Below are 25,783 nucleotides of genomic sequence, written 5' to 3'. Positions count from 1 at the left end.
GTCTAAAAATGCAAATAAAATACTGTCTCTGAAACTTTTCTGGACCAGTAACAGCATAACCACTTGCAGTTAGCAGCTGTCAAAATTCATATACTGTACTCCAAAGGAGTCAAGGTAAACCTCTTCCCTTGTCCCCATCTATTTAAAATTCTATCTGAAAAGAAACATTTACTTGCAAGGTCATACATAAGCACAAGAGCTGTAGATGGCACAGGTATAATGAATTGTAATAAAGTTAACATTCTTATGGGCATACCTGCAGTAAATATGTACCTAAGTTGCTTGTAATAACAAGAGCATATATCCAAATCCCACAACGGTGTCTAATGGGTAATCACACATCTCCTGTAACTCTTTGTTTAACTTGGAAAGTTGCTTGCAAGAAACTGCAACAAAGCAAAACCAAACTTAGTCATGAGGAAGTTATATAGCACTTGCTGAATAATTTAAATTTATGTGTTTTATCTGAAGTTTATTAGCTTCTTTGGGTGTATTTGCCCAAGTAGTGTAACAGGATTCTGCACTGTAAAAAATCATGGATCCTCTCATACAGAAATTTGGGGTTATTTAGTGCTACATAGAATTCATTTGCAGTATGATTTCAAATCCCCTTTGAAACGGAAAAGGTAAGAGTTCTAAAAAAGAATTATGAAGTAGTAACCCTCCTTTCAAAGATAAGGCTGTATTATGACAAGAAAATAAGATAGCAAGCTTGGCAGTGTAACCTGCCAGGCTCTGAACAGACCGGGGAGGGGGATGTTTAACAGCTTTCACAGTGTCATAACTCATGGGGGATAGTGTCAGTGACAGGTTTATAGGAATTCATGGTGTTGATACTTGGTTTCATTGTCAGGATGATTCCTGTAAATGCTACTGGTGGGTTCTGGTGAGTAAATAGTTAGTAATTTACTGTTATCAACATTAAACTATTTCTGGTTTTGCGTTTACTTTAAAAATGGTGCTTAAAAAATTCCAAATCCGGTCTGATTGACACTGAAATGCTCTTTACGTGAAAGTTTGTTTATGAGCAGTGGTTCTTTTGACAGATTTACAAGTGTCTGTGGAGTTTTAAAAGACTATTGCCCAATAGGCATTAAGTGAGAGACATTCTATTTTGTAAATATTTTCACTTATATTGGGGATTTTTGAAGAACTTTTTGAGCCAAGTACTGCATTAAATCCGAAGACAGTGGCAAACTGATAATCAGCAGTTTCCAGCTTTGTTTTAATGTTTTGCTAATGGTTTCCATTTCTATGGCCAAGATTTGCAGTGGGTGAAGTATGATGTACATCCAACAATTTTTAAAGGCTTTCAAATAGTATTGCATACTCATATTTTCTTTTTTTGCAATAGCTCATTTAGAAATAAACAATTTTCAAAGTAGTATATTACATTTAATTTCACTAACGTACAATACATACCAAGAAAATGAACCAAAAGTTTATTACAGTAATGAAGAATTTGCATCTGTTTGACCTCAGTAATGCTGAAACAGGTTGTTTATTCTGTCAAAGGAGTATTTTGGAGTGAGATGGCAAGAGGAGAAGTGTGCATGTGCTGTGGTAGCTGTCAGGTTCCTCCGAATTCCTTTAGATACTTCAGAATTTCAGAAAGATTTTTATTTTTTTTTTTCAGAAAGAAGCTTTTCAGAACTTGTTTCAAAGAAGGAATCAATAATAAGATTCTCAGAATCATTCTAATAAAAACCTCGTCAAAATAATTCTATTTTAAAAAGGAAAGGGTTTCTATTGTAGTGAATATGGGAACAGAATATTTAAAAATCACATAATGTTCTCTCACATCACAGCATTTTTAGCAAACAAAATAGTTCTGATAGAACAGAACTTTTCGGTTTTAGTTATTTAATTTTAGTATAATGTTTGGCATGAGTTGGTAATTTATTTTTTTTTAGACTATATATTTCAAGCAAATTTTTTGAGTAAACAAAAAAATTGAACCTTATAGAACAGGGAATTCAATCAACATTAATTAATTAACATTAATTTATATTATGTTGTGTAGAACTGAGGCAGGTGATAGACTTATATGGTAGCCTTTCACCAATGTTACAAATCTAGGTTGACAAAGACCAACTGACTTTAACATGTAGAATTACAACTGCCATTTGAAGCAAAACCTTTGATTTAGCCCTGTAATGAAAATATTTTTCCTTTTCCAAGTGTGTCTTTATTTTTGTCTGATTTGTGATTCCTTTGAACACACTTCCACCATTCTTTGCCATATCTATCCCCAGGCAAATTTGATGGTGTTCTAAAGTTCTTCAGTCTAAAAGATACATCTGGTTTGTGGTCCTGGCCATCATTTTCTTACAGGTATTGGAGAAGGAATCATTATTCTGCATAGGACAATTCATGATTGCAGGGAAGACTGAGACTGGAGAGATTTCAGCAGGAATACAGAATTTTTGAGACTGCAGTTCAGCTGAAGTTCATAACAACCTTCAGCCAGTGACTCCATACCTATGTGATGTTTCTAATTTTTAATGTTATCAAGTAAATAAATTCAAGTTTTATTTAAATATTTCAGTGCAGTTGACTTTAAACAGAACTATTTAACCTTCATTTGCCCACAGATACTTGCTTGCAGACCAAAAGTATAGGTTATTGAGTGAAGTATAACCTAAATTCAGAGTCAGATAAAGGAGGATTAAGCAGTATAGGGCAAATAAATTGCTTTGGTGATTAACAGATTTTCACTTCATCACCCTTGTCCTTAATTCCTTTAGCTCAAAGCTAAAACTTTATCAGATCCCTTCAGTCTATTTTGGCAGTTATCTGAAAGATCTTTAGGAAGTAAACTGATAGATTTTAGTTTTAAATAGATATCATCTAGATAAATATAATCAGCAGAGAGAATCGTCCAAAGGTCTCTTTTTAAGGCTTTCCAATAACATAAATTCTTAGAGTCTGGCAGCATTTACTTGCCTTTTTTTGTCTCTTTCAGTTTCATTGCTTCAAGATGACTTAAGCAATACAAACTGGTATCTCATCATTTCATCTCGTATCAAAATTTTAGGGTTTTAATCAGCACCGCTGATTCACTTATGTTATCCGGTCCATTTGCTCTTCTGTGTGTTTTTTCTTGTTCTTCCTCTCCCTTCATGCCAAATATCAGCCTACTTGTTAAGCATGTTAGGATTCTTCTTAAGAATTCACTACTCAAATCAGCTTTTTCTCTATACACTGGTACTTCTTCATGTATATAATTTCCTGTAGCTTTTGTCATCTGGTTAAAGTTAATGTTAGTTGTCTTTATTTAAAAAAAAAAAAAAAAAAAAGAAAAGAAAAAAATAAGGAGTTATATATGTGGGGTTTTTTTTTTTAGTTTAGAAACAATTCATCCTAGTGTTGGTCATTTAAACATTTACATGGGACATTGTGTGTTTTTTTTTAAAAAAAAAAAAAAAAAAAAAGAAAAGAAAAAAATAAGGAGTTATATATGTGGGGTTTTTTTTTTTAGTTTAGAAACAATTCATCCTAGTGTTGGTCATTTAAACATTTACATGGGACATAACCTTTCTAAGTCTTGTGTTATTAAAGCTTGTAGGAAGCATCTAGGAAGCTTTCAATACTCCAGACAATGCAGTAGCAACACCATATGATTGGGAAAACACCTTTCTAGAGTATGTTTAGATACTACTGTAGCTACAAACATATTACTGTAATACATATTTATATAAATCTACTTCTGTATAGACTTGTACAAATTTATTTGTATAAGATTATTATAAAATAATTATTGGCTTGCAATCCTTGCAACCTTAGATGATTGTAGTAATTGTGGACATTCTATAGTCACTGTACTAAATGCCTGAATGTAATATGCGTATGAATACTTTTAAACTTTTGTGATTTTATATTTATCTAAAATAATTTCTAAATTTACATTATATAATTTTCTGTAGATTTTTTTTTAAACACAAAGGAAAAACACAAACCTGTTGCTGCTGCTTTGTTAAGACTTCCAGTCAGAAATATAAAAATACCGGCTCAGTTATTTTGCTAGATTTTTCCCCCTGTACAATTTTACTGCATCCATCTTCTTCCAAAATAAGGGGTTACAATTTGCTTGATTAGCTATAGAAATCTCCTTCTTCTTCAACAAACATAAACGTTAATTATACATAAATTTCATTCAGTGTATGATAGCAGTCATGGAAGGTTCAAGTTTTAATGGTAAGAGGCAGGTATTATAAGAAAATAAACTTTAAAAATCATATAAACTTCCCTGATTTCTGGTTTGGTTTGTTTAATTTAATTAAAGACATATAACTGAGCAGCTAATAAAAGACCTTCTTTCCCAATCTGTTGTGTTTAAATTAACACTTCATTCTGCCTACTGTCTGGCATACAAAAAGTATCCATTGACTGAACAGTTTCAAAGGCCTGTCTTATGCTACAGGTTGCAAGACTAGAGATAAAAGGTAAAATTAGACTGTAACCCAGGCCATTTTACATAAGCTGTGGAGCTCCCCACTAATGTCATAGTCCCCAATCTACTTGAGTTGTAGAGGGATGCTAAATTAAAATATAAACTTTGTTGGTAACAATTATCTTTTCAGCATTTTTCTGTATCAACTGTCCAAATATATTTCTGATCCCGATTAACTCAAATGCTGTCTTTTTAGTAAGTCCTGGTGCTCAAATAGGCACACTACTGGTTGTACAATAAAATGTATGCATCTGTTTTCAACCTTCCAATGACTTTTTTCACTGCACTGCAAATTTACATTAACATGACATTTTAATTACATATTCTCAACTTGCTTCCACAGTTTTGCATTAATTTTTGCTGTAGTAAGTTGAATTATATAATGGTGGTAGCAATATGGTGTGAATATGTTTCATGCAGCCAAACTATAACTCTTGTGTTTAACTCCAAAATAAATTTCCATCTAGATTTAGCTTCTTGGAAATGAAGTGTTGTGGAAAAAAAAAAAATCTTATAGTAGTTCATAAATTCAGTTGCTAAATGGAAGGTAATTGCATTTTGATTTCTAACAGTCTTATTTCATCTTTAATGTGGAACACTGGAATCTACGAAGCTTACTAGAAGTTATAGGAATGTTAAAATTCATTGGTGAATAACTTGGAGTTTTTAGAAACTGGCATGGCATCAGGTCTCAAAATACCAGATAGATTAAATAGTAAAAAAATTGCAGTTAGGTGTAAGTTAACTTTCTTACAGACTTCTACTATTTCATATCATGGCCTGGAATTTGAATACTGAAGTAAAGCTGAATTCCTGCATTTGTCTTAGGAAAAATGGTTGAGTATAGGATGCCTGGCATAGATTGATTAAAATCAGTCCAGATAGAAGGCATCCTCCACTCACCACAGAAAGAATTTTAGAATTTTAAATACCATCTAGAATTTGTGTGTGAGACAGTCTGTGTTAGTGGCAAGTCTCAGCACACAAGTGGAGTTTTAGGACAAAGTCATTACTAAAGAAAAATTCCACTCTTTAAGCACATATAGAATTTTCTATTTGGTATGCTACACTGGTATTGGGATTTTTTGTTTTAATATAATTGCTGGATTCCTTAGTGCTTGTTTATTTCCATTTCAACTAAAGTAAGTCCAGGTGATTAATTTAGATGTAGTCTTCTACAGTGTTGACATCTACTTCTGGTAGACAAATTCTGCAATGAATGTGTCTCAACCTCTTTTTGTAGCCTCTGAAAAGCAGATGAAGTTAGTTTGCAGAGAGTCTTCTGAAGAGCATCTCCAGCCCTTCAAGGAGAAATTAGAGGAATTCTTCCAGAAAGGTAATCATATTTGAAAAAGATATTGTTGGCAAATAGTGTACATACATAATGTAACCTGCATTAAATATCTGTTGCCCCTGAAAATTCCTACTAACTGTTATGAGTTATGTTACTAATGTGCCTAATGTATGTTAAGAATAGATATGTTACACGGATTGTGGACATTGCTTGTCAAAGGTAATTGTTCCCTTGATCTCACCCATTTCCTATTGATTATTTTCTGCTTTGTTCTTTTTAATTATTTGTAGGCAAAAAAGATATTCATCATAGATCAGATCAGAGGGAATATAAAGCTTCACGTTTATAAAAGACTAGAATGAAAAATACCCTTCTAGAGAAAGATCACATATAGACATGAAGTAATGACATCTTTTATCAATAGTGTGGACTTACGAACTGACTGATTCAGATTTAAAGATTTTGTCTTGTGTGAGACAGAAATAGGTGTAAGGAAGTGATTTACCAGGGTAGAGTCTGAAGACAGTGTGGATGTGATCTAAGGTACAATTTAATCATCAGTTCAAGACAATGTAAACACAGGTTGCTGGTTTTGAAAACAACAGTACTGCTTTCTTCTGTTTCCCAGACTATGTGTTCCCAGTCACCTGCTTCTGCCAGCACCATTGTCTCTGGAGCTGGGCAAAACAGATAAGGGAATAGATGCCCCCATTCCCTACTCCCAGACTGTAGGGGTACAGACTATTTGGGTAAACAGAGTAAGTGCTGCATTTCTGATGAGTGCATTAAAAATTATTATGAATTAAATATGACCAAAGAGCTACTATTTCTCACAGAAATCCTGAACAGTTTAACAACTGACAAGTGAACTACCTGAATCTACTAATCCAGGCAGAATGTCTACTTACTTTTAGTTATCATTCAGATTGTTGTAATAATTTATGAATTAGCTTAATCCTTTTTATAAATATTGCCCTGATATCTTTTTAATAACTTTATTCCATGAGGCTATCTTATTAAATACTTTGATAAGTGAAAACAGGATGTTTTTAAAGTAGCAGTTCTTGTTAAATCACCCTTTTCCCAGGCTATGGAGCTCAATGGGAATATTTATTTGATATATTTTTTCTTTGCAAGTGTACTTGGACATTATTAAAGCTGCAAATTTCTTGCCACAGACTTGTAAAACAAAAAAATTATAATGGAAATCTTTATGTCACTGCAGTACAGTTGTATTTTCTTTCCAACTTATTTAATTGGAAATTTTCACTTACAGTTTAACAATAACATCAAGATTGAGATAGTACTATTTATATTTCTACAGAGCCATTATGATCTCCAGCATGTTTCTTGATCTTGCTTGCCAAAGTACTGTAGCAGTTCAGTGTAATGGTATCTTGTAGAGATTAATTGATTTGTTGTGCGGTATGAATTACCCTGTTAGGGCAGCTCAGAAATGAAGTTTGTATTCTTTCCTCACTACTGGCCAGAAATGCATCAGAGCAGAGCAGTCAAAATTATAGACTCAGATGTAGATCTGGACCGTAATTCAATTTTACCCAGGTCTTGCCAAGACCCTGACCAAATGGTGTCTTCCACGATAGTATCATAGGTTCTGTAATTTTTACTATTTGGATCTCTTTGGACTGTTGTGGTTAATCCAGTGGGCAGCTAAGCAGCACACAGGTGCTCACTCACTCCCACTCGATGGGGTGGGAAAGAGGGTCAGAAGGGTGAAGGAGAGAAAACTCATGGGTTGAGATAAAGACAACGTAATAAGGGAAGCAAAAGCTGCGTGCACAAGCAAAGCAGAATAAGGAATTCATTCATTATTTCCCATCACGTAGGTAGGTGTTTAGCCATCTCCAGGATAGCAGGACTTCATCACGTGTAAACACTACTTGGGAAGGCAAATACCACACCTCTAAACTTTCCCGAGATTTATTGCTGAGCACAATGTCATATGGTATGGGTTATTCCTTTGGTCGATTCAGCCAGCTGTCCTATTTGTGGCTCCTCCCAACTTCTTGTGCACCCCCAGTCTACTTTCTGGGAGTCAGTGTTAGAAACAGAGAAGATGCTGTGAAAGTGCTGTTCAGCAATAGCTAAAACATCAGTGTGTTATCAACACTGTTTTGGTCACAAACCCAATACACAGTGTGATACGAGCTGCTATGAAGGAAGTTAACTCCACCTCAGCTAAAACCAGCAGAAGGAATAGCAAATCCATATCACCACAGAAGGAATAGCAAATGCATATCACCACAGTCCCAAAAAATGAAGACAGGACATTACCTGGTTTCTCCTGCAAAGCTGAGGTGCTCTACTTTCTGATGAGTGGGAAGAAGATTAGTTCTGCTTTATAGAAAATTTTAATTTAATGGTGCATTATAATTTCAAGTAGATAAACATATTAATCCAAACATTTGCCCTGTTTATACCTATCGATGTGGAAATTGAGATATATTTACCTTTGTCAGTGTAACAGAAAATTTTATCCTTTTGTTTGTGAATAATGTATATAAATTTATATATTTTTTAAAAAGAGACGATACGTCCTGCACAGTGTCCTGGGACAATGACTTCTGTATATAAATTATTATATTTGTTGGACATTTCTTAGTGTTTTAGGTTTTTTGTATTCTAGAAAGAGCAAAATCACATGAATTACTTTTCCACCATTTTCCTGTGTTCTCTTGTTCTCCTTTTGCTTTATAATACTATGGTTTATAGTATCTAATCATACACATCTAATTTTATCTAATTCAACTTTTCATCCTTTGCATTTCTGTTTCATCTATCTTTTTCTGAAATGAGTTGTCAGTAGGTTGTCAGATCCTATAATTATTGACCTGATTTCTCCTTCAGTCACCTGATTGATTTGAATCTTTATAATTGGTGGATGATACTTTCTGTGGCATTAGAATGGAAATCCTCTAAAATTCTACACTGGAGATAGGTAAAAACAACACAGAAATCCATCTTGATTTATGGTACTAGAATAAGCATTAGACAAATGTCAAGCTCAGGGGTTCAGTTTAGATCAGTGTCTGGAAATTCAGCTGCTTCTCTGACATTAGGAGTTAAATGATAATACTGAGCATCCGTTAAGCATCTGCTTTCAGTTTTGTTTGCTTAAAAAACAGTTGTGGCTGGTTTAAGCAAATGTAAGAAGAAACTGTCTGTTATCTTTCTGCCAGCTCACAGCAAGTATCCAAAGCTCAGATGCTTTTCTGAAACTTCTGGCTTGAAAATAGGGCTGGAACTCATAGATATTCAGGTTTTTCTTGTATGCACAATTTCCCATCATTTCTAGTCAATGCTAAGTTGGAAATACTGTAAGAAAAAAACCCCATATTGATTTACTTAAACTGAAATGTTTAGATTTCCTAATTACAATTAATATCAATTAAATCTAATACTTGCTGTGTTGTAACAAAAAACACTGAGAGTGTTATGGAGACTGACATTCTAAAATTCTAGAGGGGATAAACTGTACTTCTGCTGATGTCAGTGCTGTTTTGTGTAACTGGATGTAATATAGGCTAGTGCCTTCAACAGGGAGTTGGGTGCCAGAACCTTTAGGTTCTTTTCCTAGTTTAGCTACTTGACATGTGATGCTAGAATAGTTGGTTAATCTCTTTTTCAGAGTGTGTTTCAACTTTTCTGGTGCACAGAATGTTGAATAATGATTCTTGCTATTTTATATAGTGAAAGATAATCTTTGTCAAGTACTTTGTGATTCCCACATGAAAGACATAATGTGTAAACTGTTAATACACCATTAGCTGTATTTGATATGCCCATCCTTCTTGAAAAAGGCTTAGATTATTCTCAAAGTGGAAATAATCCTTAGTAGATTTAATTATATTATATGCAACAAATTATACTAGTTTTGCTATACTATGGAGACCTAAGAATTGCTATAAATTAATATACACTTACTGTATTTCTAGTGGAATTACTGCATGGGGCTTTTTTTCAGAAATATGTTCATAATGTTTTCCATTTAATTTGTCATGGTACACAAAAAGAACTTTGAAATAGTGAAAATAATGGTTGGTTTGGAATGATCCTTAATTTATGAAAATCCTTGCTCAGAATTGCTTAGAAGAAAACTCATCTTTTGATATGAAGCTGTCACAAAAAAAATCAGAATAGTTAGATGAATATGAGAAAGACGCAAAATACTCTATTTTGAAATGGAGAAAAGAAAGAGTTTGGTTAGTGCAGCTGCGAAGCTCACTAGAAGGGATTCTGGCGAGTAGCCATTGGTGTTAGTTTTTCATGACACTTTTTATTCTCCTTGCGCATTCTCTCAAGAATAATAAAAACCAGAAAGTAAATGACATACGGGAGTAGGCAACTGCCTTAAAAAATGAATTTCTTATTTTGCCGCTTGACTGTTTCATATTGTTTGTCCACTTTAATACATGTGGAAATGCATAACACATATTTATGCAGGATCTTGCAAGATCTGGTCCCAAATTCCCCTTCGTTGACTCCAGGTCAGAAAGTATGTAAAAACTTTAATCTGGGCTCGATTTCCTCCTTCATATACTGGAATGTGTAAATCAAACAGTCTTTATGCTTCATAGAAGTTAGCGTAGGAAAAGCATAGCTGCCTCTCTTCATTTCTCTAAGAAGAAAGCGTCTTGATGATGAAGACTTTGCTATTAAAGGAATGTATTTAGTTTACAACAGAGTCTGGGAAGCAAGTAGCCTGATGTCAAGACTGAACAGATTTTGAAAATCGTTAATAGCAGAAAGCAAAGCTATTTGGGAAAGGCACACATGATACGCCGAAGTGTCCAAGGTGACAAGCAAGATGGAGAGGGAGGCATTTGTCAAAAAGAGTAGATCTGATGAGATTAATCCCATAGGAAAAGCAATTGTCCCATGTTTAGAATTCTAGCCTAGCACTTAGGAAACATTGGCTAAGTTCATTGCTTTGCTACAACTTCTGTGTGTGTTACACTACGTGAAAGAACACTCTGCAGTCATGGGACTGTACAATAAAAAATAGACTCATAGACCAAGCTACTCTCCGCAGCAGTATGTCAAGAGGTAGTGCATTTTTCAGGCGAGGTTAGCAACCACATGGAAAATGTCAGTAAATCTGATTTTTACTGCCGAATGATTTCTTCTTAGTAATTTTAGACGGGCTGCAGTAGCTACCTGGGCATCCACCCAGTCTATTGCGCTTTTTAATGCATTTCTGGTGCAGGAGCTTTGATCCACATTTCTTCATTTGCCTGTTGGGATGCCCCAGAGAGGATTGTTGAGGCAGTCCAGGGGGAAAGAAAATAAGGAATAAATCCTGTTAAGGCTAGCCCCCTTCACTTGCATGTTAACTGCTTTCTGTTTTGTATTATTCTTTGGGAGCTTATACCAAGAAATTAAGAAATGTTAAAAAAAGAAAACATTCATGTGTACTGGCCAGAAACTCTAATCAAAACTGCTACACTCTCTGACATGAGAACAGGGAGGATAAACAGGGGGATCTGTGTGATTCCATAACATACCTGGCTGCCTAAAAAGGCAGAGAGCTTGCTCCTGGCCTTTGCAAATGTGTAAAGCAATTTCACAGTAATTGCTTGATCTAGGTTACTGCAATTACATAAAGAATTGTTACTTCCTTTCTCATGCACGTCTCCATGCTTTCATGCCTTCTATCAGTTTCACCTTCATGACTATTTCCAGAAAAATAATTTACTCAACTTAAGTAGCAAATTCTCATTGGATAATGTGATTCTGTATTTTCTTACAAATGTGTTCAGCTGTAAGAAGATGAAATACTGATTCTTTATTTGGAATCACTGATTTTTAGATCACAGAGTCCTAAGTGAAACCTTGTTGAAGTATATTGACTTCTTTTAACCAAATAATAGAAACCATGAATAATTTAAATCTTGATTTCAAGCTAGCATCCAGGAATATATTTTTATTACAGTTGGTTTTTATTCCTAATATCCCTATTCAAATAATTTTATTATCACATCACTTGTTACCATCTTAAATTTATTTTCACCCAACTTTACTTGTTTCCATTTTCTTCCTCAACAATACATAAAATATTATCTTATAATCGCTTTTATATAAGAAATTTATGCCACCAACTTTCTTTAACTCTACTGTGCATATTTCAGCTGGCAGACTCAGTTTCTTGTTGATTATTTCCTACTTGTTCCTCAGTATATAAATATTCCATCCTAAATGTTCTCATGCTCATACATGGGGATTTATTCTTTTCATCTAGTAGCACTTGTATTAACCCAGGGAAAGCAACCTTCTTCTCTTAGTTTATAGCCCTGTATGTATTTTGAGTGTAGGAGCATTATAGTATAATTTCTTATATTACAGCCAAAAAAAGTCTTTCCACTCAAAACTCTGCTGCTTTTCAATCAAAGTAGCCTATGAAGTATAAAGCAGGATGCTAATGTCATTTAGTAGTAGTGAATCAGACGTCAAGAATACTCCAAGGCACTATTATCAGTACCCTTTTTACAATACAATAATATTTTTTTATTTCTCTCTTACTGTCAACAGGACATACCTCTATAAATTGTAATACGGTCAGAGATTAGGAAGACATTTACATTGGCACTTGTTTCCTTTAATAGTCTGACAACATTGCATTGTTGTTTTTAAAACAGATACAGAGATTATGTTATAAATCCTTATTCATAGCAGTTTGGTAGAGCTTGCCTGTAATGACTTCCCAAAATATCAGAAACCCCTAAGCAATATTTAAAATTCTTGCTTCAGTAGCAGCTGCCTTTTAAAATATGGTGTGTAAACAACAGCAGAAGAGCAATAGCACTTACAAGGCTCTTGCAGTTGCCCTGATTTTCTGCAATTGTGAAGTTGCTTCTGTCAACCAAAGAACATACCTCTGTAAAGACAACCAGTTCTTCAGGACATCAAGCTCTCTTGCAGATTCTGTGATTATCCAGTCTGCATATCAAATACTGAGTCTTCCTTTTGTGAATAAACTTTACGAATATGAAGACTTTTAACTTCAAAGCTTTATTTTCTGTTCTACTTATCCTAACTCTTTTTTTCCCTTCATTTGTTTTCACTGAGATGTTTTATTATCTCTGCCACACATATGCAGTTCTCACATTAAACAGTGTGGGAGGATATTTATGTCCAGTGTCAAACATGAAAAATATGTCATACTTCCTTGCAGTGATAATGTTTGCTTTAAACTTTTTATCCTTCCCAGCAATGACATTACAGACCAGGCAAAGTTTGTGTTTAGATGTGGAACGCTGTTTTAAATGCCAGCAGCAGAATTACTTTAATCTTTCAAACTGTTTGTGACAGTCATAACTGTTTTCATCACTCAAAGATCATTGTATTTAAACAGATGAAAGAGTGATTTACATAAATTGGCATGAGTCTGCAAAGCACAGAACCTTATTGCTGTGGTACTCTTGAGATTGTATAGTTAGACAATAGCCTTGGTCCATAAGACACCAAATAAGGTGTCCTGGAATGTGATTGCATCCATATGCCTCTAACCAATGCAATATTGACAGTGAGCTGATTCAAAGAACAAGAATTTGCACTGAAATGATTGTTTCCTCTTACACTAGCAGAAGAATTACCAGCATCAAAGTCCTGAAAACTGATATTAATTGAAACTATAACTTTTCAGGAAACTTTCAATTGACTATTTTTGAGACACTTATACATCAAATTACTGTAAGTTCCACTACATCATGACTTATGATTAAAAACTAGAGGGTTACACTCCCTTAGAATGTGCAATATCAATGTAATTTAGAAGGAATTGTAATTAAAAATGCAATGTGATCCTCTTCTAGAAGACAAGCAAAGAATCTCTTAGAGACAACAGTTCCTTCTAGCTTCTTTTCAGTTTGATTGTTATCCTGAATCGCTGTGGCTGCTGCAAAGTCACTGGCATTTCACGGCAGAGAAGGATTTCCTATTAATGGCAACAGTGTGTCATTCAATATGAGTGACATAATGAATGTTAATGTTGATACCCTTGATTTAATACCAAAAATTATCATGTATATGATAGTTATAAAATCTATACCTAGATTACTGTTACTGGTACCTTTAGTATAACCACCATCAGCTGTGTGGAGTCTATCATTCTCTTTAAATTCTCATTGAAACCCTTATTTTCTGTTCAATTCCACTAGGTTTCTTCCAGAGCCTGTATCAGAGCTAAACAGAACCATGGGTTATATATGGTGTTTTTTCATAGGGATCCTATTATGGTATTCTTTTAGTCCAGCTGCTTTCTTCTTCTTTACTATATTCTTATGAACTTCCCCCATGATTTCCTATTTATCTATTATCTTCTTGGGTTGCTGTTCTCTGTGCTGCAGTCAACACCACTAGCATGCGGTTTATCTGAAGTTGCTCTCCTATTTACATCCTTCATTTACCCAATATTTGCTGATATTCAAAGTCAGTGAACTAATATAATTTAAATCCCTGTCAAAGCTTTTCTTGGCAGGAAATCAGGATAGTCACTAATAATTAATCTAGACTATATATCCTATGAACTAGTGCTTACATATATAGAAAATATTACTGCAAGGAAAGAGCAGACTCAAGAATCGGAAGGGATTGGATAGGAGAGATTAATGCACTTAAATAATGAAAGGCCCAAACACACTTGCTCTCAAAAGACTTTAATACCTACCATGATACTGGCACTCACTCTCACCTTATGTTTGTGCCATGTACTCTGTAATTTCACACCATAGTCTTTGGATTAAGCTTGGAAATACCCTTCACTGCTGTCATAATGCAAACTGATTATGGCAATAACATACTAAATCTGACATACATTTATGTAGAATTTCTTTTTGCACTTTTGGTATGTTGATAATTTTTCTCAATCCTGTTTTGTACCTGTGCAAACACTTGAATGTTTTGATGCTTTTGAGCATGATTGATAAAAATACTGGGTGCTGAAAATTTCAGCAGGAAATTGGAGCTCTCTGGATTAGGTTCTGTTATGGTATAAATTGTGTTTTCTTTTTTTAAGCAATGGTAACAGGTAAAATCTGTAAGCCAGACAGGAAATAGCCATCAGAAGGAAGCTTCTTTCTAAGAAAAAAAGGTAAATACATTTGACACCCAAACGTGTTGAACGGGATATAGCAGAACCATTTGTTTTGAGAATAAAAATAACAATCATAATATTCCTGGGGCAGTTCTTAGAAATTTGAAGCTAGTTACAACACAAAGCACCAGGTTGCTGCTAAACGCTCAAAATTGCAGAATGACAGAGTAAAAACATACGTATGATACAGTGCTGTAAAATTACAGCTGTGATAATAGACAGACTTCTCCTGTAGGAAAAGTCTGATTTCAGCAGCTTATTTTAGGACATAGCTATTTTTACAAAGCTTGTATATAAAGTAGATGCAGATGCATCAAATTCCATAGTATATATACTTTTACTCTGCATATGATTTTTAAAGTCCATTCAAGACTTCCTTGTTCTGATGGAGAAAAAAGCAAAGAGGAATTATCTCAGTATGACTGGGTTACTAGACCAGAATTAGTTTAGATACAAATGATATTACTATGGTTTGTGTTAATTATCAGTCTCAGAGATGGCTTTTGTGGGGTTTAATAGATAGATCAAATCAAAATGGTAGTCAAAACCAACTATGGCTGCAATTATATTTAACTCTTCTACTACTAGGTCAGTTAGAATTGCCTCCATTTTTTTAGGGTTTCAGTTAAACGATCATTTGCATATATTTCTATTATTCTGTCTTCCTTTTGTATGAGCTTACTATTATTGAGTAAAAGCCATTTCCAAGAGACAGGAGGTACCTCATAAACAACAAGTTAATAATAAAGGCCCAGAGGTACAGTGAGCAGAATGTCTGTAGTCATGGGCTTCACTGCTGCACTAGCTTTCTCTGGGCCTGCTATATCATACTCATATTCTCTTCTTTCCTTTCACGTGAGGATAAGCATGAATGATATTACATCCACTATGAGGGAAAAAAACCCCAAATATTCCCAGCATGCAGTTCAACAGACAATAATCAAACTGTAAAAAGCAAAAATGGATCAGGTAGATGCAATAATAATTCTTGTTACTTTCCCAGTCTTAAATTAAGCTAACATGAGGTTTTTTCTTTTGTGTACGCTCTCATTTCTCTCAGCTTGGTAGTATCTGAATGCTTTCTCAAAACGAATTAAATGCCTAATGTGTCACTTACTTTTCCTTCATCCTTTCCCCATAAGGAGGATAGTAGATTTTTTTATTTAGAAATTTAGAGATCCTTTTTTAAAATATATTCTTCATGTGTTTATCACAAAGAAGTCAAGCTCAGAAAAAAAAATGTGCCTAGAACTTAAATGCAGTTTGGTGTTTCTTGTAAAAGCATTGATTAAAAGTATTCTGACAAAAGACTTTTTAAAGTTAGTATCCTGTATGTATTTGTGGCAAGGAGGAGAAATATCACAGGTCCAAGTTTGCCTCTTTTTTACATTTTATTTCAAATTTCAGGCCTTTCAAGCCAGCAGTTAGATAAGTTTTCTTGCATAAATCTAAGTTGTAGAAGAACTATGAGTTAATACCAAGAATTAAATACATTGGTAGCATGAAATCATTGGAGAAATATTTGTGATTTTGTAGAGGAAATTACTACATTTTTGTTTGAGAAATAATTGAGCCTATATTTTGATTGTGATATTTTTAACAAAGGATCATAACTTTTTGTGTAGAATGTATGTAGTCCAACAGAGTTGGTTTTCCTATTGATGTATTCTTTAAGTAAAAGTTAAATAAGATACATGCTTTTTTATAAAGACATACGTGATATGTGTGCAATAGAATCTCTTTATTTTGTATTTGTGCTTTCTTGTTTAATTCTACCTATTTAAATGTCATTTCTCAAGCTGAATCTTAGGGTTTCGTACTAAATATGGATCCTTATAAAGAGGAAGGTTGTTGGTTAAAAATTCAGTTTTAATGAAAGATTTTTTTCTCTCTTGTATGTGGCATAGTTGTTTTTTTTTCTTGAACAGGATCCTGCTAGGTGTTCTCCAAATTCACTGTTGATTCAGGTATGATGACTGCTAAATCACTGAACTTTAGAGGCCAAAATATATCAGGTTCAGTGATGTTAACAGATAAACATGGAGAAGTTTGCTGCATACCTTGTATACCTGGTCCGTACTTTTACAAGACATTTTCAAAACAAGGAGCATTCATTTGGCACATTTAACATCACTAAAGTGCATGTTTAAAAAATATTAACAGGCAAAATCTACCTTAATATTTCATCTTACTTTTAAATGTGAATATCTGATATTGTTACCTAGATTTAATTTGTTTTAAAATTTTTATTTGCTTTACCCTTAAATATGGGTAGCTGTGTCTTTGAGAATCAGTTTGGGCTTAATTTTCCTCCCCCATTCTGCCTATATGGCTGAACAAAAAAGGGGAAGGTGACTGTCATACTTCCAAGCAGCACATTTTTAGAAGGTCAAAATGATTAAATTCATTCTCAATAATGTAGTTTTTCTGTTCATGCTTTTTATTGACAGTCTTTGTTTCTTAAAGAACCTTCATTGCTTTTTTTATTTAAACAAAAACGTAGCAAAGAAACAGATGTGTCCCATATAAAATATGCAATAAATCTTGTCTCACAAATTCTTTGCTCTGAACTTTCTGACAGAAACTGTCAAATATCCACTTTAATTCTAGTATAAAATGTTCACTTTGTGTCATGGCGCCAACCACCATATGCTGGAATAAAGTCAGTAACCAGCAATAAAAAAAGGCAACATACGCACCTTTGAAACAGTACAAGCAATCAACAGTGAGAAAGGTCTATATAAATCTATGGAGAATTAATTTCAGCTTTGCCACTATCCTGCTGTGCATTTACAATGAGACTTTGCTCCCGACCACCAGAAGTGGCTTACTTTGCAGGAGGAGTGTATCCTAATGAGGGGAAAATGTACAGAAAACAAAGCAGCAGCATTTAACCCCCCAACCCCCATCCTTTGGATCACCTAGAAGAGCATGTCCTAGTGTGTTCAAACATGTGGGGCCACTACACATCACGCACTGCTGTACTTTAGCTGATCATGTGAAACCAATCTTGACTGAGCTCAATCAGCAAAAATGACTTTAGCTTCATAAATCATTGTTACCATTCCACAGGAGGAGGCAATGCTATGGTTTTTCTCTCCTAAAAGCTTTCAGGCCACAAATTTCACAAGCCTTTCTGAAATTAGTTTAATTATATTTGTATAATTATTCATTCTTTACCCACCAGATAAGCTGCTCGTTCACCACCGAATTAACCTTTTTTTTTTATATTCTTCGGTTTTTGAGAAGACCTCCTGCTTCTTACTGGTTTTAATAATCATTCAACTATTCAATAGTATTGTCCTTGGTATAAAAATGTGCTGATACTTCAAGTTTTTACTGCTGCTTACAAGAGATTGTAGTTGCAGATAATCTGGATAGTTAGCTTTTCCAAACACAGAACAGATTTGATTTAACCTTGTTCTGTTTGAAAAGATTAGGACTAATTTTTCAATTCCATAAGCTGTTTAGATACGTTTATTCATCTCAAAAATTAATCTTGGAATTAGACCACAACATTATGAGAGTTTATTAAAAAGAAATTAGAATTAGAATATATTTCTATAGTGCTTAAGTACTAATAGGCTTTAAAATAATATTTATTCTCTGGAACCACAAGTGTGGGAGAATGAGAGATTAATGGCTTGATTGCATTTTAACACAATGCAATTTCAAATAATTTAATTGGAATAAATTGAAAAATGTAATACTAATTCTTGCTTTGTAATTAATAACCCCAGAACACAAGAACATAAGACTAATGTTAGTTCAAATTTTAATGAAACACTTTTCTTTTTGTGCAGAAGCTAACTGAAAAAATAGTAATTTTAATTTAAAAATCTACTCTCATAGAATTCAATAGAAGAATCATACTAGATCATACTAAGAAACTTACATTTTAAGGCATGTAAGACTGAAAATAAATACAATAATTTTTTTCTTCATAGTTCTAATGTTCTAGTAAAACAACCTTCAACACTTTTTCTGGCACATTTATAGACAGCATTATCACTTTTAAAAGAAAACATAATTGCCTAGATTTTTTATTACCTATGATAATAAACACTTTCTTGAATGTGTTGCTTTCTCATGTTATGCTGGTGTTGCGTGCCTCTTTGTGTATACAACTGTTTAAAATTTGTTATGGCTTGGTAACATTAAAAATAATGACATTTTTATAATGTTTAACAATTTCTGTATGGTAAATGTTAATTAATTAGTCCTTGCCCAGTACCTAAGATACAAGTTGGTAACTAATATTCCTGATTAATTGTGGGGAAACTTGTTTGTTAAGCAGCTTTCCAAGACTGCACAGAGCCTCTTTGTACGATAGAAACTTTTGTACATTTTCATCACTGGATGTGGGTTTCGTAGTTAAAAACAATTTTTGTACCACTGCAAAGGAAAATAAACTTGCAAGGACTGTTTCAGGGAAGGATTATTAAGACCTCATGGCAGCAAGTGTTCTGAAAATTGTTTTGAAAGGATTTAAGATGTCTATATCGGTATTTAAACCATCTAAAAAAAAAATTGCATAGCCAAATCCCATGTTAAATATGTGACATTTTCTAATTTAGAGAAGAGGTAAAGGAAACAAGGCTTAAGTGATCACACTGCCCGTTGATTGTTCCCCTGCCAATAATTTTTAATACATTTGCCAATTTTGACCAAATGTGACAGAGTTAGAGATCCTAAGATATTAAGCGCCTAAAATCTCAATAAAAATACATGGCTAAATCGACTAGAGCGACCCTATTAGCCTTCCAGGGAGAGAAAGGCTGTATCATGAACTCAACCCTTAATTAAACATTAATGAATCCATCTGGGAACTAATTCTAAAATACAGATGCACAGTAGGCCAGGTTTCATTGATTCCATTGCCCCCAGACCTTCTTGCTTAACTGATTCCATAGAAGAAATATCTCTTGATGGGCATGGGATTGTTTGCTTCAAGGATTTTTTGCATTCTAATACACTGGAATAGAAATCTGTATTAGACATACAATGAAACATTTAAATGTTATTTCCAGGCTATTTGTTGAATTCCATGAGTTCCTAAAGCCTACTGATTAGAAGTTAGTAACTAGCTAAAGAAAGTTAACCAAGTAATACATATTAGAAAAATGAGTTGCTAGGAATCTGTACATAGAACACTTTAGGGTTTTTTAATAGTTCTGAAATATAAAAAATTAATAAGCCAAAAAGCTCCTGCATGAGAATGGTGGACTATAGCCATGTGAAATAACTTGCACTCATATTAAGTTTATCATTTTCAAATTTGAAATTAAATACAACACAATGAAAAACAAAGTGGAAAATGTTTTACACTGTATGTATTCTCTCCTGTTTGCTGTGTTTATAGATGAAGTCAATTCTTAAGTAGTAAGTGTGTTTATAGATGAAGTCAATTCTTAAGTATAGAAGTCAATTCTTTTGTATAGAACTAACTTAAAAGCAATATTATTTCTCAAAATATAGTTATATTAAAAGTAACTCAATATAATAATGGTGAAATACCAGAAAATTCAGGTTTTACGTATAGCTGTAGAAAGATAGATTTTTCTTTATTATATCTCTTCCTAGAATAGGATACACACCTCCTCTAGAATTTCTGAAACTTCATAATTTGGTAAAAAAAAAATTAAGATTATTGAGAAAGTCTATTTAATAATTTTAATGAAAAGTAAAAATGTCTGAAATTTTAAAAATCATTTTTGCAGAGAGTACCTAATTTCTGAGAACTTTATCCTCTATTGTTATACACGTTATTATAGGATATGTTTTCAAAAAGTAAAATGGTTCTAAAATTAGATTCAGTCTGTATGAAATGTAAAAATTCATTGCAGAAGCATATGATATTAAATTAAAAATTAAATTTCCATCTCTTTAACAATTCCAAAACCCAATTTCCATACTTAGTACCATACTTATTCTTGTTAGTCAAGCCATGTTTTCAAGCCAAGTACAGCATATTCCATTTTGATTATGAGAAAAAAAAAAAAAAGGAAAAATAGAGATGATCCATTTTCTGCTTTTATATTCTCTTGCATTCATATTCACACTAATAATAAAAAGATCAAATGGATGTTGGTGATACTTATGAACACTTTGTATTAAATTGTTAGCCACGTGCATTTGGCTTAGCTATCATCAACTGAACAGTGAAATCTCATACTGCACTAAAAACTACAGATTGTTTAACATGATAATTCAAGTGGCCAGACCCCTTGGCTACCGTAAAAAAATAACTAGAAACTTGATTTTTATGCATAAAACCCATCCAAATGATCTTGAATCTTAGGATTCATCTACAATTACTTTTCTAGATAGCTATGTGCTACCTATTGTACTGGGTCTGGCTGGGATGGAGTTAATATTCCTCATAGCAGCTGGTATGGGATTGTGTTTTGGATTTTTGGCTGAAACAGTGTTGATAACACAGAAGCGTGGTGGCTATTGGTGAGCGGCACTTGTACATTGTCAAGGCTTTCTCTTTTTCTCTCTCTGTCCCTCTAGCAAGTAGGCCAGGGGTGGATGAGAGTTGGAAGGGGTCACAGTCTGGACAGCTAGTTCAAACTGACCAAAGGGATATTTAATGCGTGTAATGTCATGCTCAGCAATAAGAAAGGAGGGGAAAGAATTTTGGGAGAGGTAGTCATTGCTCCAAAAATGTCTGGGCCTCAATCTGCTTGTGGGACGTAGTAAGTGATTGCCTTGCATCACTTATTTTTTTCTTCCCCTTTTCTTCACTTATTGAACTGTTTTTATCTTGACCCGTAGGTTTTCTCTGCCTTTGTTCTTCCTATTCTGTCCCCCATCCCACCGTGGGGGAAGAGGGACAAATGAGCAAGTGGCTGTGTGGTGCAGAGCTACTGGCTTGGATCAACCCACCAGGCCTCTAAAATAACAATCCATAGGGAAGCACACTTCCATTAGATTGGTTGTGATTGCTCTTTGCAGTTCAAAATTTCTTTTCCATATTATTACTTGTAGGCCAGTAAGTCTTGAGTAAAGGATTTCTTAAAAATTAAGTCAATTCAGAAATTTTCACTGGCAACAAACCTATTGAAACCAAAATCAAACAGGCTAAGTTCATCCTGCTGTTGATCCTGCTGTTGATCCTGCTGTTCTTTGTATTACTATAATGTCTAGTTTTTTTCTGGAGCATGTCCAGAATTTTGTACAAAAATAGATATTGCTTTTGATGATCCTCTCTAGTCTTTTTATCCACCTTTGATCTTTTTATTCCATCCTGCATAGTCCCTGATTAAAGAGGGCTATTAGAAAGAGTTTCCCTTGTATGACAATTGTACTTGATAGATTTTAGCCATAGAGTCTTCTGAGTTCAGCTTCTGATACCCAAATATATCAGCAATGGATAATTTCTAAGAGATTTGGATCTCTGTTATGAAATGGTGCTTTAGAATGGCCAAGAAAATAAGGTCTGTTGTTGCTTGTTCTCCTTACTCAGTAATATCATAGAATGTGATATTTGGTGCTTTGGAAAAAGATAACCCAACTGAACCTCTCTGGGGATATGCTTTTCTTCCTCAATCCATAATTAAGTGGCTAGTATGTTTCCAGGGCAGGTTTCATCTTTTAACTACCTTTTAGCATGACTGCTTAAGAGGTTTTAATCTTGACTGGTAAGGAAGGTGTTTTTGTGAGCCTAGAAAATGTCATAATAATCTTTGTCACTGTTTTAAGAACCTCTGTCCAGGGTCTATAAAGCTTAGAGCGGAATGTCATTAGGGATTTTGTTGTTTGTGGTTGTTGGTTGGTTTTTTTCTGTGTCTTATCCTAGATTCTGTAATCTTAACTGTGGTTGGCTAGAAGACATTAGTCAGAAATTATCTATTTCCTTCCTTGGGCAAAAAAAATCAAATACCTTGTTTTGAGGTGGGATTTTTCTTCCCTGCAGAAAAACCTATAATTTACCAGCTAAAAGTTTGAGGAGCATACATATTTGAACCACATGAACTCAGCCTTGGAGCATAAAACTAAGAGTTCTCATGTCTCCATCCTAACAGCTATTTCTCTGAGTGTTCTCATAATTTTGAAGGTTGTTATTGCTCCAGAATGCTTAGAAAAGTTATAAATAGTTACGCATCTATAAAAAGTTATCTTTCAATTCTGAAAATAGTAAGATACTGAAAAATAAAACAGCTGTAATGGGTACAACTAGATCAGTAGACTTGTGTGAATCATCCTCTTACATGCATTTAAGTATTTAAGGTCAGAAAGAAATACTGTGAAATTTATCCAGTCAGACTCATTAGGTGCTTAAAATTCTGACTAGAGTGGTAGAAGTAACTGAGATTTTTGTGCGATTGTGTTTACCCATTTTTCTTTCTTTGTCCTTCATCATTCTTGCCTCATCTTGTCTCTATAAGTTACTGACCTCCAATTTTCAGTTTGTGCCAGTATTCAATATTTTATTTCCTTTGGTGTTTGAGGAACTATTTCATAGTAGCCTGATGCATGAAGAGATCTTGGTTTTGTTGTAACTAGAAGCTGATATGCATATTTTAGACCCATTAAAAATAAATATTTTCTGGTAGTTTCTCATTCTCAAAGTAGTGGTTAGCATGCTGTTCCATCCTCAGCAAGTAGAATACGGAGAAGAAATAAGTTGGGGAGTTTTTTTAACCATTTCATTCTAGTACTCTTTCACTCTTAGAACTATTACAGAATCATGACTCTTCAAATGCTTCCTTCTGCATTTTGGTAAAAGGAAGTCACCAGATATATCTCAGGTTCATAAGGCAAATTCATAAGATCATAGTCCATTTATTCACTTATTATTTGAGCTAGATACAGAAAGCAAGATGAATAAGACTAGTTACTGGTCTTCAGAGTCTACAGCTGTCTGTATTACAAAAAAGTATTCTCACAGCATTTGCAATTTAAAACTCCCTATTTTGTGAATACCTGTTTTCCTTTCGAAGCTCTTGTCTGTAGAAAGAAACAGAAATTCCTAATTGATCCTGGCTTTCATATTTATATTCAAAGAAGATGTATTGATTAAAATTGTCTGCTTGTCATATGACAGAATATGATACTTTATTCAGGATATGGACTTAGCCAAATCCAAACAGTAGAGCATATTAAGAACTTATATTCAGATGTGAGACCAAACAGCAAACTTCACGTTTGACAGTTCCCTGTCATTTTAAAAGCAGGTCAAGCATAATGACTCCAAGTCCAGACAGAAGGGAGTCTCCTTACTAAATGCAGCTTATGGGATCTCATTTTAAAAGTCTTCTACGTAATCTGTATACATGTAATGTAGAACATCTTCAGCTGCATTATGGAAAAATTTGGTGCAGTAGGATTGGATCAGCAGATTGAAGCAGCTGAGGCCATTGTGTTTAGAGCGGAGGTTTGAGCTTTGAGTTAGTTTTAATCTGAGGTGAACGTTTCCAATTTATGTGTTTCAAAGCTGTCTGAAGGCTCAAGCATTATTTTGATCCTTTTGTCACTATTAAGTATTGGAGTGCATTTTCTGTGGAGCTTCCTGTTTAGTTTCCTCCTAATGGAAATTAGTTTGCAAGCACTAAAACTTACCTACAAACCAAATCAATGCTCAATAAATGGGGACAGTGAGGAAATTTGCTTCAAAAGTGTCCTGATCCAAAAAGCTAATACCAATAATCACTGTACTTCAGTGTTCACTGCAATCCTGCTTTTCTCCGGTACAGGAAATAGTGATATCAGGAGTCCATTTCAAAACAAAATGTGCTACATGTAGTTAGGCTATAGAACACTTGCCACAGCAGTCTGTAGAATCTAAAAAAGCTTATAAAAGCTTAAGCAGAGAAGGAGCGAGTTCTTTGAAGAGAATCCGTTGAAAATTACATTGAAATTACATCCATTGAAGGAGCCATTTTGTATGAACTACAGAATCATCAGAGAACACTGAGGGGAAGGATCATGTGTTTGTCCTCATCCTTAACTCTAACTGAGCACCTACTTCAGTGCCTTCCAGAGGCAGGATATTGGGCTAGATGAATCTCTATGCCAATCTGATATAGCTGTTATTATATTCTTAACTTAAGGAAACTGAGAAAACTGAAATCAAGCATGTGTTTGAAGGATGAAAAAACTGCATGATCCCCATTCAGCAAAAGGGAAATTCTATGTGACCAATTGTGGTGTTACCAGAGAAATAAAAAAGAAAAAAATAGTTCTTTCAATTACATGGGTAATTTTAACTGTTTTCAGTAATTCTGTGAATTAAGATGAAGATTGATACCTTGACTGTGGGGCTTTGAGGACTCTGTTGAGGAAAATAGAGTGTTTCATGGAAACTGTTAATGATGGCATTGATAGTGTTAGTTATTGCAGATTGCAGAGGGGGATAGAAAGAGCAAGATATTACAAATTCTGAGTGGAAGTTTACTTAGAAATTGTATGGAGGATTAGAGAATTGCTGTGGTTTCTTGTCTTACACATAATGTAGTTTCTCTAACTCCTATTTACTTAGAATTTGTTGCACAGAGTTGCTTATTTGTTTTCTCAACAAGTCTGAATACCTAAATTTCAAATAAATGCTTTTAAATAGTTCCTTGGTAGACATGCTTATAGTTAAAAATATGGAAAATGCAGTTTATATAATACAGTTGGTTTGTTCCTTCCTTTTTTTCCCTTATATTGGTACACAAACACACACACTGTAATATTCATGTAAACTTTGTGTGTTCCCTCCTGGAAGATGCACCTTTTTTTTTACTTTCTATAACAAATCAATATTTCTTTCCTCTATCTTCATTCTATTCTTTCAAGATTAATAAACAGTAAGTCAGGTCTTACCACCTAACTATAAACATATAAACATGTTGTCCTTGTTAGTTCTTGTGGTTTTGTTCATGTGTTCAACCTGAGGATGTTCAGTTTCTGTTATAGCGATGAATGTAGTTATACT

The 25,783-nt window shown here is 34.0% G+C and overlaps 1 protein-coding gene across 2 annotated transcripts in view; it reads left to right on the top strand.

The window, feature by feature from the left end:
* Positions 1-25,783, top strand: part of FMN1 (formin 1) — a 145,661-nt gene that overhangs the window by 92,201 nt on the left and 27,677 nt on the right. For both annotated transcript variants that reach the window (XM_014941926.1, XM_014941925.1), the window contains one exon: positions 5,697-5,789. In XM_014941926.1, the coding sequence (XP_014797412.1) occupies positions 5,697-5,789 (93 nt within the window). The remainder of the gene's footprint in view (positions 1-5,696; positions 5,790-25,783) is intronic.

This window comes from Calidris pugnax, unplaced genomic scaffold (assembly GCF_001431845.1).
Source record: "Calidris pugnax isolate Ruff unplaced genomic scaffold, ASM143184v1 scaffold56, whole genome shotgun sequence".
Taxonomy (NCBI): Eukaryota; Metazoa; Chordata; class Aves; order Charadriiformes; family Scolopacidae; genus Calidris; species Calidris pugnax.
Note: the sequence above shows the minus strand (reverse complement) of the source record. Positions and strands in the feature narration are given on the sequence as shown.